Here is a 15,859-nt window from a genome sequence, read left to right as displayed (position 1 = left end):
CCTTTTCCTTTATTTTATTTTAAACTTAGTAGTAAGAGTTTTCTTTTAAAAGTCTCCTAAATATATGTGTTAGTGTTAGTTTCGAAAACAAAACGTTGTATTTTTCAACATGTCCCTGTGTCGGATCGGATCTCAAAGTCTCAGAAAACTATAATCTTAATCTACATTCTTCATGAACAACATTACTATATAATAAGATCTGAGAAAAAGTTTATAAACCCAATAGTCATGGGCTAAATTATTTTTAGTTAACAGTCTTATGCCCAGTAAGAGCCCAGCTGTCTTAATCTTACTGAATTTAATTATATGTCTCAGTAACTTCTTCTTGATGACATATTGAATTTTTTTATAAATAAAATATAAAAAAATTGTGTGACATCGAATTTTGTAAATTTTATTTGGGTAGAATGATGGAAGTGTTTTAAAAAAATCTGTTATGCTGTTTGTTTGCTTGTTCAAGCTCTCGTAAACACCAAATCTGTCCATGTTTATTAGTTATTACATATATCCTAGCTTGGCCCATTTGCAAGCACTAAACATTTTGAAGTTAAACAAAATCATGATGTATAATTGTATATTGCTCTTTTTCTTTCAGTAAAACAAAGAGTTTCGTAGATGTAAAATCTAATTCTTATTCGTTTTGGATAGTAATTGGATAATATTTGAATTATCCATTCATTATCCGGTTCGTTTTTTCCCCTAAAACTATTCACTCTTTGTAACGTTTCGGATATTCGTTTTCATTTTTCATTATCTGAATGATCTATGCATTACCCAATTCGTTTTTCCTTAAGTAATTAAATATGGGAAAACAACAATTTTTTATATCGTAGTTGTGTTATATTTATACTTTTGTCCGATCAATAGCCACCATTATATATCCCAAATTTTTATCTAACATATGGAGGGCTTAAAAATAGTATCATTAAGAAAAAATGTTTTTAAAACCAGAGGCTCGATGTATAAATAATAGAGAGGAATCAAACTTCTATTATATGCAAATGATGTAAGACTCCAGAAGAATCATCTTTCTCCACCGTTGTTTTGAGAAAACTAGTTGAGGACCACTTATTATGATATTGATAGCGACTTACCAAAACCATAAATTAACTCTGTTTTTTTTTTCAATATGAAAACAGCACATATATATATATATATGACGTAAAAAACCACTGTATTCTTTCATTTGTGAAAGTTTATATTTTATTCACGTCTCGAGTTCAAATCTCAAAAACGACATGAATATAGTTGCGAGCTTTTGGTTTTCAGTAAAATTTGATGGTGACAATGACATGGTGTGGGTATGTATGCTCATCAACTTACGTTTTACCTATTACAGTAAAATTTAGTCTTTAGCCACCAAGTCACCAACATAAAAAAAAAAAACACGTATTGGTAACGTTGGACGTTGTTTTCAATTTTCCATTAACAAAACGAGCAAACACATAATGGTTTTCTTAGATATTTTTTTTTGTCATTGTCAGTGTCGTGGACAAAAAGAAACATTAACCTGATATTTGAGCTTTTATATGTTTTTGTTAGATCCGTTGATAAATTGAACTTTTATTTGTTTTAGGTTATATAAGTTGACAATTAATAGATTAGCACGTCGTTTAGTGATATTAATCTATTGATATTGTTCAGAATGTTTCACTAAGTAGGATTACCATTCTGGTGATTGTTTCAATTCATTATTTGAATCATCACAAAATACTATTATACTACTGAAATATAAGCATGAGTCGCGGCTTCCATCTAGTTGAGTTTGTTTACAAGGTTTTAAAATTAGAGCTATATATATCCGAGGTGGTAACTGGTAAGCCGGTATATATCACGGTTTCCTCAACTTTGTTGTGCGGGTTGGCCTGGTTGTTCATGAAGTTTGTTTTGTCCATCTACTTCACCATATTAATTTAGTTATGGCTAAATTATAGTTTAAGGCTGATTTGATTTGTTTCATTCTTTACTATGTTTCGAATTATACTCAATTGTGCTGGTTTAGTTCCGTACAACCAACTAGTTTACTTGAAAAAAATGTTTATTATTTTTGTTTGATTCGATTTTGATGGAATGTCTACTGACTACCACCGGGTTTGAACAAGGATTTTGCATAGTTTTAGTATTAAAAAAGTCTAAAAAGTAGAAAGCTAAAGAGTGAGTAGTATGTTGTTGTTAGCACTTTATGCATATAAAGATAATTCAAAATATTAGCTTTCTCGTACCGAACTGATGTGAAATCTAAAATGACTTTGATCAGAAAAGAGACACATGCACTCAGAAAATAAAAAGGTGTTAGCTAATAGCTAGATGATGTTAGATCCCACTGAATTTGCCAATACCCAAATTTTACTATTCCCATTTGGCCATTTCATTCTAGCGTATCATTCCCATTATGTTCTTACATAAAACGCTTCAGCTCTCACTTGATTATGAAACCAAAAAAGCCTTCCAAGTGACAGATAAGACCTAATTATACACATAAAAATATTGTTCATATTGAAAACAAAAAAAAAGAACAAAGAAGAAATTATTACAGAAATGGATTGAACAATTTACAAAATAATTAGCGTAATTTTAGGTCGGTGTTCAAATCAATAATGAGTTCTTATAATATAGTGCTGACTGCTGACCAATGACACTATATTTTTTATATAATTTCGCCGTCTTTTAGCTCTTTAATAGACTCAAGCGTTAATTTTTTTTATTAATAATATAAAGCGAAAAGACGTGTCAAGTCAAAACTAACTAAAATTTGATATTTTCATAATGAAAATTTAATTCCATGAACTGTAAAATAAATGATAATACCCAAAAGGAAATTAAAAAAAAACACTCGATTATCATAAATTCATAAGCTAAACGTCCTCCACAAAATTCGGCAAGAAAAAGACAAAACCAAATCTCTTAAAAGGTCATTTTCGTAACTTTACACAAACTCCATTACCATCGTAGATATATACTATATTATAAAAATAAAAAAACTAAAAAAACCGAAACCAAAAAAAATATATATTCAATAATTTAAATAAAACTTTTCGTAGTTTACAGACAACAGAGCTGCTTACGTGTTCTTCAAAATTCGTACCTCAACTAGATTAGATCCATCCCTTCATCTCTTTAGGGTTCTCTAAATTTCCAAGCTTTTTATTTTGATTCTCCCAAATTTTGTTCCTTGTTTTTTCTTTTTGGTAAGAATTTAGTTTTAATTATACGGAGAGAGAGAGAGAGAGATGGGTAAAGTGGCTGTTGCAACGACGGTGGTGTGCTCTGTGGCGGTGTGTGCGGCGGCGGCGTTGATTGTGCGGCGGCGAATGCAAAGCTCAGGGAAATGGGCAAGAGTGATAGAGATCTTGAAAGCTTTCGAAGAGGATTGTGCAACGCCAGTTGCGAAATTGAGACAAGTGGCTGATGCTATGACCGTTGAGATGCACGCTGGTCTTGCCTCTGAAGGTGGAAGCAAGCTTAAGATGCTTATTAGCTACGTTGATAATCTTCCTTCTGGGTAATATTTAATCTTGTTCCTTAATTTTGTGAATTGGATTGAGATAACAAAAAAATAAGAGATAAAGTGGAGATTTTTATGGGATTTTTATCTGAATTCAGATGAATTTGGATAACATCGTTGCCACGTTTCTTTAATTTTATTTGTCTTTTCTTTTTATCTAAGAAAGTTTCATGCTTTATGATGATGATTCATATGGAATTCGATTTTTTTTTTTTTTTTATATATCACTTGTTTGATTGTCTCACTTTGAGAATCTATGGAATCCGGATCCGTCACTTTGAATCATAATCTCTCACTTGATTGCAGAACATTTTTACCTGAACAATCCAAGGGTCTAGAGATTCTTATCCTTAATAGTATCTGCATTTTTGATGTTTCAGTTTCACTGTTCCAAAGTTTGACTATTATTATCACTTTCTTGGATTAGAAAGAGTTCTTTTTTTTCTTTTAATGTTTTCTGTCTTGTTCTTTGTAGGAGCCCATATGTCTTTGTAAGAGGATTTAACGAAACTTTTTGGTGAATTATGTATGAGTGTTGTACTTTCACTGTGTAGTTTGTTTCTTTTTGGGTTCTGATGCTAATTAAGTTGTAAAGGTTTGAGCTGTAATTGGATGATCTTCTAAATGCTTGTTACTATCTATTTATTTGACAGGGATGAAACTGGTTTCTTTTATGCGTTGGATCTAGGCGGAACAAATTTCCGTGTAATGCGTGTGCTTCTTGGTGGGAAGCAAGACCGTGTTGTTAAACGAGAGTTCAAAGAAGAATCAATTCCTCCTCATCTCATGACTGGGAAATCAGATGTCAGTTTTCTTACTATATACTTATATGTTATGTTTAGTCTTGGGATGATCTATCTCTTTATGTGTTGATTGTGTTTTGTGTAATTATGGAGGCAGGAGTTATTCGATTTCATTGTCGAAGTTCTTGCAAAGTTTGTCGCTACAGAAGGCGAGGACTTTCATCTCCCACCCGGTAGACAAAGGGAATTAGGTTTCACTTTCTCATTTCCGGTTAAGCAGACGTCTTTGTCCTCTGGCACTCTCATCAACTGGACAAAGGGCTTTTCCATTGATGATACAGTTGAGCTTGATTTCCCTTTCATCTATTTTTATTTCATTACAGCAGCTTCTGTTCTTCCTCTAGACATCATGAACCCTGTTTTGTTGTAGCTAAGAGATTTGAAGACTGAGTTTTTGATATGATTACGCTGTTTCTGAAATTCTGACCTCTGTTTCTTGGTGATTGTGTAGGTTGGTGAAGATGTTGTTGGAGAACTTGTTAAAGCTATGGAAAGAGTTGGGTTGGACATGCGTGTTGCAGCGCTTGTGAGTTTTTCCTCTTACCCAATCTTTGTTTCAGATAGCAGAAATTTGTGATCATCTATTTGATTATGATCCTGTTATCCCTTTGTAAACTGTACAGGTTAATGATACCATTGGAACACTTGCGGGTGGTAGATACACTAATCCGGATGTTGTTGTCGCTGTTATATTGGGAACCGGGACAAATGCAGCCTATGTCGAACGGGCACATGCAATTCCCAAATGGCATGGTTTGCTTCCCAAATCAGGAGAAATGGTTTGTGTTTTCTCCAAAAGCATAACAATTCCGATTAAGCTTTAAAGTACTTGAATCTTAGATGTAATGCCATGTAGGTTATAAACATGGAGTGGGGAAACTTCAGGTCATCGCATCTTCCATTGACAGAATACGACCATTCTCTAGATTTAGAGAGTTTGAATCCTGGTGAACAGGTATGAGCTTTGAACTTCTACTGGCTTTTAAGTTCGCTTAGAGAATCATCATGACATGACCCTTGAAGATTCTATCTGGCTTTTAACATGTTCAGATTCTTGAGAAAATTATATCCGGAATGTATTTGGGAGAAATCTTGCGTAGAGTTCTTCTGAAGATGGCTGAAGAAGCTGCTTTCTTTGGTGACGTTGTCCCACCTAAGCTGAGAATACCATTCATCATAAGGTTGATTAATTAACTTCTTGGATATGGTTACTTGCATCGTATCAGAAGTCTAATAATCACTTCTTACATTGTGCAGGACCCCGAACATGTCTGCTATGCACAGCGACACTTCTCCGGATTTGAAGGTTGTGGGAAGCAAGTTAAAGGACATATTGGAGGTTAGACACTCTTCTCATATACATAATGATTTCACACTTTAAAGGTTTAACTGAAATCTCAAATTGGTGAACTCTCAGGTCCCTACATCTTCTCTGAAGATGAGAAAAGTTGTGATCAGCCTGTGTAACATCATCGCAAGCCGAGGAGCTCGTTTGTCTGCTGCAGGGATCTATGGAATCCTCAAGAAAATAGGAAGAGACGCAGCAAAAGATGGAGAAAGTCAGAAATCTGTGATAGCCATGGACGGTGGGCTATTCGAGCACTACACTCAGTTCAGCGAGTCAATGAAGAGTTCATTGAAAGAGTTACTTGGAGATGAAGTTTCAGAGAGTGTTGAAGTGATTCTATCGAATGATGGTTCAGGTGTTGGAGCTGCATTACTCGCTGCTTCTCATTCTCAGTATCTCGAACCTGGAGAAGACTCTGAAACAAGTTAATCGTAAAGCCTTTTTTTTTTTTTTGTGTGTTAACCCTTCTTCTTTGTTTGCCAATTAGGTTTAAACAAATAAGAAAAAGGAAGAAGGTAAAATTTTATTTTCTCAATTTTCAGGAAGAATAAAAACTGGATTCTTCTTCAAGCTCTGGGAAATTCAAAATACCAGCCAATGTTGTAGAACTATATATATATATATATATATATATTCGAGTTCTTTATATAAATGTTCATTTTTTTTTCCCAAAACAGTAATCTTAAGGGAAGTCTTATCTTCATATTCTTTTTAACTTGACTCACCCAATCAAGCATTTAAACCAATTCATCTTTTCGACCAAAAACAACAGTAAAAATGCTATTTTTTCTTTGAATTTAGTTTAACACTACTATAGTATTAGAAAATCTAATAATCTGGAAAGTTGATAATCTGGCACGACGTGTTCGTACCGAAGCACATCTTATTACCTATGTAAATGATGTCCCGTCCCAAAGCCTATAAGCCTCTTTCGTTTCTGTTGTTGTCAAAAAAAAAAACTACTATAGTATTAGAAAATAGTATATTTTAAAATCATGAAAATTAAGGTAATTTTCTATACTAGTGGTAATTTCGGTCTATTTCACTATTTGAGGTCGAGAAAGTACTTCTCAAAACGATGCCGGTTATACTGTTCTTATCTTCTCCACTTCTCTCCTCTGCTCTTTCCCTTAAACCCTAAAGTTTTCTGGTATTCATCAGATTGGTCTATATCAATGAGAGAATCTTCAACTACCGTTTTCTAATAGCTCCTTTGTTTGAAAAATTTCACCTTTCTCCACCGTTGGTTTGTTTTTTGTTCTCTTCTGTTTTACCCCAAAAATCATGTACTGTAATTTAACAAGAAGTCAAGGTTTTCCAATGGCGATTAGGGTTTCATTACAACAAACGACAGTCAAAAGCTGCTTCCACTTCTCAAAGTCTTCGTCTTTACCAGTTAAGTATCTCCTAAACCCTAAAGGATGCGCTTTTGCAAATGTTTCGACTGGTTTAGTTAGTTCTCGCCTTAATTCTATGAAGATTGCAATGTTGAGTAAGCCTGATGGATGTGTTAGAGGGTTCTCGAGTTTTGATTCTCAGAGATTTGGCAAACGAAGTAATCCTATTGGTAGTAGTAATAGAGGGAAATCTAGATTTGAATCGAAAGCTTTCCGAGATAAGAGAAGTAGCGGTGATGGCCGCTCTAGTGGAGATTCGATTTGGGTGAAGTCTGATGAGAAACCAGTGGGGGAAAAGTTTCAGAGAGGTAATAAGCCTTCTTGGGAGAAACGAGATGGTAGAAATGGTTCTGTTTCTGATAGGAGAGATAGATTCAGAGGTTATGGTGAAACGAGGAATCGAGATTCTTTTCGTTCTAGAGGAGATGATAGAATCAGTGAAGTGGAAGAAGATAGTAAGAAAGGTGGTGGGAACTCGATTTGGGTGGCGAATAATGATAAACCGGCGAAAGAGCAATCGCCGAGAGTTAACAACCGGTCGTCGTGGGAGGATACAACAAGAAATAGAATCACTGAAGAAGAAGAAGAAGACGAAACAGTGAGGCATGTCCGTGAAGATGGTGATGATGGAATCGTTGAAGAAGAGCCGGATAATACTAGGTGGTCTGAGATTAAAAATAGGTTCAATAGATATGATGTAAGAGAACAAGGACGTGGGAATGCAGCATATCAGAACTGGAATAGGCAAGAGAGCTGGGGTAGGAAAACATGGCAAGAGGCGACAGAGTCCAGTGTGCCTAGGCTGGAGGGTGAAGTGGTTTATGGAGTAAGTCCAGTGTTGGCTGCACTCTCTGTTGGGAGACGAGAGTTCTATGCTCTTTATGTTCAGGAGGGTTTAGATTTGAGCAGTAACAACAAGAAGAAGAAAGACAAGAAGGGGTTCGAGAAAGTCTTGAAAATCTCTGAAAAGCTTGGGTTGAACATCAAGGAAACGTCAAAGCATGATCTTAACATGGTCTCTGATAACAGACCGCATCAAGGATTGGTGCTTGATGCTTCACCCTTGGAACTGGTGAAAGTGAAAGAACTAGATCCGATTTCATCAGAGGAAGAGAAATCTTCTCTTTGGGTAGCTCTTGATGAGGTCACTGATCCGCAGAACTTAGGTGCGATCATAAGATCCGCTTACTTTTTTGGAGCCACGGGTGTTGTGGTATGCGCAAAAAACTCAGCTCCATTAAGTGCAGTTGTGAGTAAAGCAAGTGCTGGGTCACTCGAAGTTATGGAACTCAGGTACTGCAAAAACATGATGCAGTTTTTAGAAGCTTCCACTGAGAACGGTTGGCGTGTGGTTGGCGGTTCGGTATCTCCAAAGGCTGTTGCTTTGAACGAGGTTTTACCCGGTAGTCCGACAATACTTGTCTTGGGGAATGAAGGAACTGGTTTAAGGCCATTAGTGGAGAGATCCTGTACTGACTTGGTCAGGATTAGTGGTAATATGCCTAATGCTGTTGCTGTTACAGAGTCTGATGATGCGGAAGGTGGAGGCTTCAGATCATTTCTTGCTGTGGAGAGCTTGAACGTGAGTGTTGCAGCTGGTTTGTTTCTTCATCACTTGATAGGCAACAAAGCAAGTGCTTGAATTGAACCCTGAGTGATGTATCCTTAACAATTCCATTTTTGCACCATACTTGGGATTTGCTCTTTACTTGTATAACGTTATGCTCTTATTCTATGGTTATTGTTACGAAAATGGATTGTTGTGATAATATGATCTGATCTATCTATTCCCGGAAAGCTGCGCATTATCCGAGTTTCTAATGTTGCATTAGTGAAGGGATACAAACAAATAATTAATTAAGATTAGTTTTAACGTTAACAAAACCACATTCAGAATATACCCATGTAACCATGTTGCTTCACTATTTTATTTTAAAAGGATATGGAGCCAAAGACATGAAATAAGGTACCACAATATATCCAGTTCTGCCTGGGGAACTAAAATGTAAAACATTGGTAATTTGGTAGAATATATTATTTTTAGTAGTATGACGAAAAATGTTTAGTTAATCTATTGAAGTCACATCTCTGGTTTTTCGGTTCACGCTTTCTTTCTTCTTTTTGAAGGAACAAACAGGAGCGTATTCATTTAACATAGAAACAGGTAAAGGTTTCCTTGAACCTACAGAGTCATCATCATAGTTAAAACATAAAAAAGCAAACCAAGAGTTAAAACAAAAGATACAAATCGACGTGGTACAGTTACAAAGTTCTTACACCAACAAAGCATTCACCTGCACAATGATCTCTTCAACCTCTAAGCACATTGCTTCAAACTTCTGGTACACATACATTCCCAACCCATTTTATACCTTTAAAATCTATAATTCCCCAGAATCCAAAAACGTTCTTGTGTTCCTTCTGTCAATGCCCAACAACCAAAAAAGAAAATTCAGAGAGAGAATAAGCATATGCGGTAAACGTACACACAACATCGAATAGAAGCTCATAGCAAAAGAGACAGTTGCTTAGCCGTTATTCCAAATAGATTATCCAAGAGAATATGGCTAATGCAACTTCTAAGCAAAACCCGATTTTTTTTCCAAATCCTAGGAGCCTTTTAGACGCTAACTTCTTAAACAAAACAAGTTCATCAAGAAGAGATATAATATTAGAATATCCTTATCATATAAGATCTTTTGACTGCAGATATAAGCTATGTCTCTGTATCACATGATTCTTTCTTCTATTGAAAACAGAAATTGTCAACACCAAACTTAACCATGTGAAAAACAATCAACGATCATCATCGGACAAAACCAAATGTTATCTACAGAGAGACCAAATTAGAAAGAAAGAGAGAAAAAAATACCAAAAGGAAACGAATTGATTCGAATTGATTCATATACTAAACAACTGATTGCTTATTAAAATCAAAACTTCGAAACCCAAAAACTTGAAGTCCAAAGATTTAACAAAACTTGCTAACAGAGAAGACTCTTTTGCAATCAATCAGAAATTGAGAGAAAAAAAAGGAATAAACTTTAGAATTAGATAACAGAGAAGAAGAAGAAGAGGAGATGATAGGTTGATGATTCCGTTAGCGTGTATGAAGAAGAAGATTCGAACAAGTGGAAGAAAGGCTCGTCAGTGGGAGAAGAAAGAAGCTTACAAAAGTGGCTAAGAGAGTATTGAAGACTTGGAGACAACGAGAAGGTTTACTTATTATCTATGCACTGTCGTTTTATACTTTACAAAGTGTATTTAAATGAACAGTGGAACCTTAGGGTTTCCTTATCTTATGAATGAAATTATTAATCTCTTAATCTCGCCTCTTTCTATCTTTCTTGTCTCTTAACTCATCTCATATCTTCTTTTCTTACTCTATTCTCTTATTCGTTAAGTCTCGACTTAACATTTGGTGCTTTCGTTGAGAGAAATGGCGGCTACACCAGATCCGCGACAAAACACAACAGAACTCGAGTCACGAGTGGTGGCAGACACACCGCAACCAGAAACGGTGGAACAACGAGAAGCTCGTCGCGACAGAGAGATGGCGGCGCTGTGGGAAGTCGTTCACAACATCAACGTTTGTGTTCGCTCGTTGTCACTTGGAGAGAACCGTAGTGCCACTCTGCCGGGATTCTCAACTCCGCTTGGGGTTAATCAGCACACTACAGCAACCGCGTCGGGGAGTGTTGAGCAGAGTCGTCCGGAAAGATCCTTACCAGTGGCGAACCCTAGATCTACAGAGGGGTTGCTACCGATTCCTGCAGCGGTACAGAGGATCGAATATCCAATGAATCGAGTGACGGTAACCACCGAAGGGTTACTTCCGATGCCAACAACGGAACACCGTGTGGATTTTGCGCCAAACCGCGGTGAGATACCACGAAGGAGAGTGGATCTTCCGTTGTTTGAAGGTCAAAACCCAGATGACTGGATTTTTAGGATGGAAAGGGGATTCTTTTTGAATAACACACCAGAGTATGAAAAGCTAGACGAAGCAGTAGCTTGCTTGACGGGATCTGGATTCTCTTGGTGGCGAAACTCTCAGGGAAGACTGAGGATTACCAACTGGAAGGATTTTCAGGATAGGTTTAAGGAGAGATTTAAACCTAGCCATGGTTGTTCTACTCTGGACCACTTGCTCAGCATCAGACAGCAGGGAACGGTGGATGAGAACTGTGATCGTTTCGAAGAGTTATCAGTAGAGCTACCACATGTGACTGATGATGTGCTGGAAGCTGCTTTCCTGAGAGGGTTGAAGAAGAGTTTGCGAGACCCTGTCATCCGAAGCAGACCAGTGGACATGAACGCAATCGTTGACATGGCCAGACTGGTAGAGTTCCAAGAAAGTGAAAACTCCGGCTACCAAGGTCGCTCATTTACAAGGCCTTCTGGTAACACTTCCTACACAAACCAGAGTCCAGGGACAAGGAGACCTATCGAGGGAGTTAAGACGGTGAGCAAGTCTCCCACAAGTAGCGGGTTCATTCCATGTCGACATTGTGGGGATCGTTGGTTCAGTGGTCATCGATGCAAACAACAACAAAAGCTTAAATGCATTGAAGTAGATGATGGTGAAGAGTATAATGCAGTCGAAGAGAACCCTCAGAACCAAGGAGGCACCTCTTGCGAGCAGGAGGATTAACCGGAGATCATGTCGTTAGGATCCTTGGACGCAGAACAATCTATGCGACTGTGGGGTAAGATCAAGAGAAAGAAGGTTGTGGTTTTTATCGATTCTGGAGCAACTCGAAACTTTATTTCTAATAAGTTGGTGCAGGAACTGGGATTAACGGTTTCAGAACATAAGGGGTTTGGTGTGAGAGTAGCTGGTGGACAAATCCTCAGAGGTAATGGCAAATGTTCAAGGGGAAAATTCCCAAAAAAAACACCAACTATTTAATATTTGCCAGAAAAAAACATTAACTTTTTTCGTTGTTAGAAAAATACGCAAACTATTTTTTAGTTGATAAAAAATACACGAACTATTATTTTTTTCCAGTTTCTCCTCGTCTCCGTTACGACCATTAAAGGTATTGTAACGACGTTACTATTTTTGAAAAAAATTCCAGAAAAAAACATAAACTATTTATTTGTTGCCAGAAAAATACATTAACTTTTTTTTCTTTGCCTGAAAAATACATAATTTTTTTTTCTTATTAACAATGTTAGAGATCATATCTCATAACTTTCTCTGCTCTCTTGAACTTCATACTAGTTTTCACTACTATTTATGATAACTAAATTCAAGAACAAAAATATACAATTAGATTAATTGATTTCTAAATTTCTCAATAGTATTGTTTTTGCATAAATAAATGGTGAATCTGGTTAGGTTACAAGAGTTGATATCCCACAAAATGGCTATAATCTACGATCTCGATCAAGTTTGCATACACCAGCCCATTTGATGATTTACACTGGCTATCAGCATCATAAAAGGTACTAAACTAAAGAGATGCATATTTTTTGAAATGTATACAAAGGTCTACAAAGGTGGAGATCTCATAAAATTTTAGAGAAATGTTGATGAAGTTTCAAAATTTGTAAAGTCAGTATAAATCCAAAAACAATACTAATTGAGAAATTTGGAAATCGATTAATCTAATTGTGTATTTTTGTTCTTATTTTAGTTATCCTAAATAGTAGTGAAAACTTGAATGAGGTTCAAGAGAGCAGAGAAAATTATAAGTTATGATCTCTAACATTGTCAATGGAAAAATAAGAAATGAAAAATTATGTATTTTTTAGGCAAAAAAAAAGTTCATGTATTTTTCTGGCAACAAATAAATAGTTTGTGTTTTTTTCTGGATTTTTTTTTCAAAAATAGTAACGCCGTAACGGAAACGAGGAGAAACTGAAAAAAAATAATAGTTCGTGTATTTTTTATCAACTAAAAAATAGTCTGCGTATTTTTCTGGCAACGAAAAAAGTTCATGTTTTTTTCTGGTAAATATTAAATAGTTGGTGTTTTTTTTGGGAATTTTCCCAATGTTCAAGTGTGGTGCTTGACATTCAGGGGGTGGAGATTACAGATGATTTTTTTGATTTTTGATCTGGGGGACACGGATGTGATACTGGGGTTTCCCTGGTTAGCCTCACTGGGTGACACTCGCACTAACTGGGCACTTTTGAAGCTTAGCTGGCAGATTGGGCCAATGTGGGTGACTATTGTTGGAGATCCAGCTTTGAGCAAGGTGCAGGTGTCCTTAAACTCGATGGAGCGGTTGGTCCGAAGGAAGGGAGTGGCGTATCTCTTGGAACTAACCTCACTCTTTGACGATGGGAAACAACCTCTTAAGGGAATGGCAAGACCGGAGATATGCTCACTGTTGGAAGAATACCACTCAGTGTTTGAGATGCCAAAGAGCTTACCACCCAAGCGTGACAGAGAACATGCGATAACTTTGAAGGAAGGTGCTGGTCCGGTCAACATGAGGCCGTATAGATACTCGTTTGTTCAGAAGAATGAGATCAAGAAACTGGTGCAGGAGATGCTCGATGCTCAAATTATACGACCAAGTGTGAGCCCCTACTCTTGTCCTGTGTTATTGGTGAAGAAAAAGGATGGAGGGTGGAGGTTTTGCGTGGATTACCGAGCACTCAACACAGTGACAGTCCCTGACAGATACCCGATCCCAGTTATTGAGGAGTTGTTAGATGAATTGAATGGAGTAATTGTCTTTTCAAAACTGGAATTGAAATCAGGTTATCACCAAATCAGGGTGAAGAGTAGTGATGTTGCTATGACAGTTTTCAAGACTCATCAAGGGCATTATGAGTTCCTAGTAATGCCTTTTGGACTCACTAATGCACCCTCAACCCTTTAGAATGTGATGAATGACTTGTTTCGACCCTATCTTCGAAGGTTTGTGTTAGTGTTTTTTGATGACATACTGGTCTACAGCCCCAACTTGGAGATGCATCTGAAACACTTGGAGTCAGTTCTTAAGCTTCTGCAACAACACCAATTCTATGCCAACAGAAAGAAGTGCTCTTTTGGTCAGACCATGGTCTCATACTTGGGACATGTGATCTCAGGGGATGGAGTGGCAGCGGACCCTGACAAAATAGCAGCAATGGTGAACTGGCCTGAGCCAAAGACGATTACAGAGTTGAGAGGTTTCCTGGGATTAACCAGGTATTACAGGAGGTTTGTCAAAAATTATGGGTTGATTGCGAGACCACTGACAGATATATTAAAGAAAAATGAGTTTGTTTGGTCTCCATAAGCCATGACACCTTTTCAAGCTCTTAAAGAAGCAGTGACTACTCTTCCTGTGTTGGTACTACCTGATTTTACCAAGGAATTCACCATAGAGACAGACGCATCGGGTGTGGGAATCGGAGCTGTCTTGTCAAAAGAAAGACGATCTGTAGCCTTTATCAATCAAGCTTTTTCATCGCAAGGTCGTATCAAATCAGTTTATAAGAGGGAGTTGCTTGCGATAGTTAAGGCGGTCACCAAGTGGAAATACTACTTGACTGGTAGAGAGTTTGTAATCAAAACGGACCAGAGGAGCTTAAGGCACTTACTGGACCAAAAGGCAGTATCAACAGTGCAGCAGAGGTGGGCTGCCAAGCTCATTGGTCTGAATTATCGCATAGAGTATAAGCCAGGGGTCGAAAATCGAGTGGCTGATGCGTTGTCAAGGAGACCTCCAGATGAGACCCTGCTACAACTCACACTAGTAGCACCCTTGAACCTTGACGCGAAGGAGTTGGCGGCGCAAGTAAAGCAAAATGCAGAGTTGGGTGAGATTGTCCAAGGACTAGAAAAAGGAGAAACCGTGAAGGAAGGGTATAGTTTGGTGAAGGGAATGCTGTATAAGGAAGAACGCCTTGTCATACCTCCTGAATCTTCATTCATACCGAGTCTGCTAGAGCAATTTCACGCAAGTGTGGTCTGTGGACATGAAGGAGCTCTTAAGACGTACAAACGATTGAGCCAAGAAGTGTATTGGCGAGGGATGCAAAAGAGAGTGGTGGACTACATTACTAAATGCCAGGTATGTTAGGAAAATAAATACTCGACTCTATCACCTGCTAGTCTGTTAGCCCCATTACCGATTCCAAAGCAGGTCTGGTCTGATATCAGTTTAGATTTTGTCGAAGGATTACCTAAATCCAAAGGATTCAATGCCATTTTAGTAGTGGTGGATATGTTGACTAAATATGGGCATTTCATTGAACTTAACATCCATTCACAGCTAAGTCAGTTGTAGAAGTGTTTGTGAAAGAAGTGATACACTTGCATGGGTTCCCATAAACGATAGTGTCAGACAGAGATAGGGTCTTCCTTAGTAACTTTTGGTCTGAGCTTTTCAAGCTACATGGTTCAGCTTTCCACAAGAGCGCCGCCTATCATCCTCAAAGCGACGGCCAGACTGAAGTTGTGAATCATTGTTTGGAGACGTTCTTGCGTTGTTTCGCTAGTAGGAGACCCACTTCTTGGGCACAGTGGCTGCCATGGGCAGAGTATTGGTACAATACCTCTTATCACTCAGTAACTAAGAGTACACCATTCCATGCCCTATATGGTAGAGAACCACCAAAGTTGCTGCGTTATGGAGACGTTCCCACCATGAATGCTCAAGTTGAAGACCTGTTAAAAGATAGAGATAGCCTTTTGGTGGAGCTTCGCGAGAATCTGGAATTAGCTCAGCAAACAATGCAGAAGCAAGCGAATAAGCATCACCGTGATTTAGAGTTCAAGGCTGGTGACTGGGTGTATCTCAAGTTAAGACCCTATCGCCAACAATCATTGGTGCAGAGGAAGAATGAGAAGTTGGCTCGG

At 37.6% G+C, this 15,859-nt stretch overlaps 3 protein-coding genes and 1 long non-coding RNA gene across 5 annotated transcripts; 3 read left to right on the top strand and 1 right to left on the bottom strand.

Annotated features, from left to right (window-relative positions):
- Positions 1–2,961: 2,961 nt before the first annotated feature.
- On the top strand, positions 2,962–6,308 carry LOC104747912 (hexokinase-2). Its single transcript, XM_010469620.3, has 9 exons — positions 2,962–3,502; positions 4,159–4,309; positions 4,406–4,588; positions 4,760–4,834; positions 4,932–5,087; positions 5,165–5,263; positions 5,359–5,489; positions 5,566–5,647; positions 5,726–6,308. The coding sequence occupies exons 1-9, from the start codon at positions 3,231–3,233 to the stop codon at positions 6,083–6,085; spliced, it is 1,509 nt and encodes a 502-aa protein (XP_010467922.1). The 5' UTR covers positions 2,962–3,230; the 3' UTR covers positions 6,086–6,308.
- A 400-nt stretch (positions 6,309–6,708) lies between these two features.
- On the top strand, positions 6,709–8,806 carry LOC104747911 (uncharacterized). The gene has a single exon (XM_010469619.3). It carries the CDS (start codon positions 6,941–6,943, stop codon positions 8,693–8,695), a length of 1,755 nt encoding a protein of 584 aa, XP_010467921.1. The 5' UTR covers positions 6,709–6,940; the 3' UTR covers positions 8,696–8,806.
- Positions 8,807–9,160: 354 nt separating this feature from the next.
- On the bottom strand, positions 9,161–10,223 carry LOC147927372 (uncharacterized). Of its 2 annotated transcripts, none has more exons than XR_015582430.1 (3): positions 9,926–10,223; positions 9,348–9,474; positions 9,161–9,235 (listed from the first exon to the last, which is right to left on the bottom strand). It is a non-coding gene; the product is annotated as an uncharacterized LOC147927372 (long non-coding RNA). The 2 variants fall into 2 exon arrangements; XR_015582429.1 differs by having other exon boundaries at positions 9,331–9,474; positions 9,926–10,097.
- Positions 10,224–10,338: 115 nt separating this feature from the next.
- On the top strand, positions 10,339–12,063 carry LOC104747909 (uncharacterized). Its single transcript, XM_010469618.3, has 2 exons — positions 10,339–11,762; positions 11,843–12,063. Exon 1 carries the CDS (start codon positions 10,493–10,495, stop codon positions 11,705–11,707), a length of 1,215 nt encoding a protein of 404 aa, XP_010467920.1. The 5' UTR covers positions 10,339–10,492; the 3' UTR covers positions 11,708–11,762; positions 11,843–12,063.
- The last annotated feature ends 3,796 nt before the right edge of the window (positions 12,064–15,859 follow it).

The sequence above is a fragment of the Camelina sativa genome, chromosome 15 (genome assembly GCF_030686135.1).
Source record: "Camelina sativa cultivar CO46 ecotype springtype chromosome 15, ASM3068613v1".
NCBI lineage: Eukaryota > Viridiplantae > Streptophyta > Magnoliopsida > Brassicales > Brassicaceae > Camelina > Camelina sativa.
This window is presented reverse-complemented; position numbering and strand designations above follow the sequence as displayed.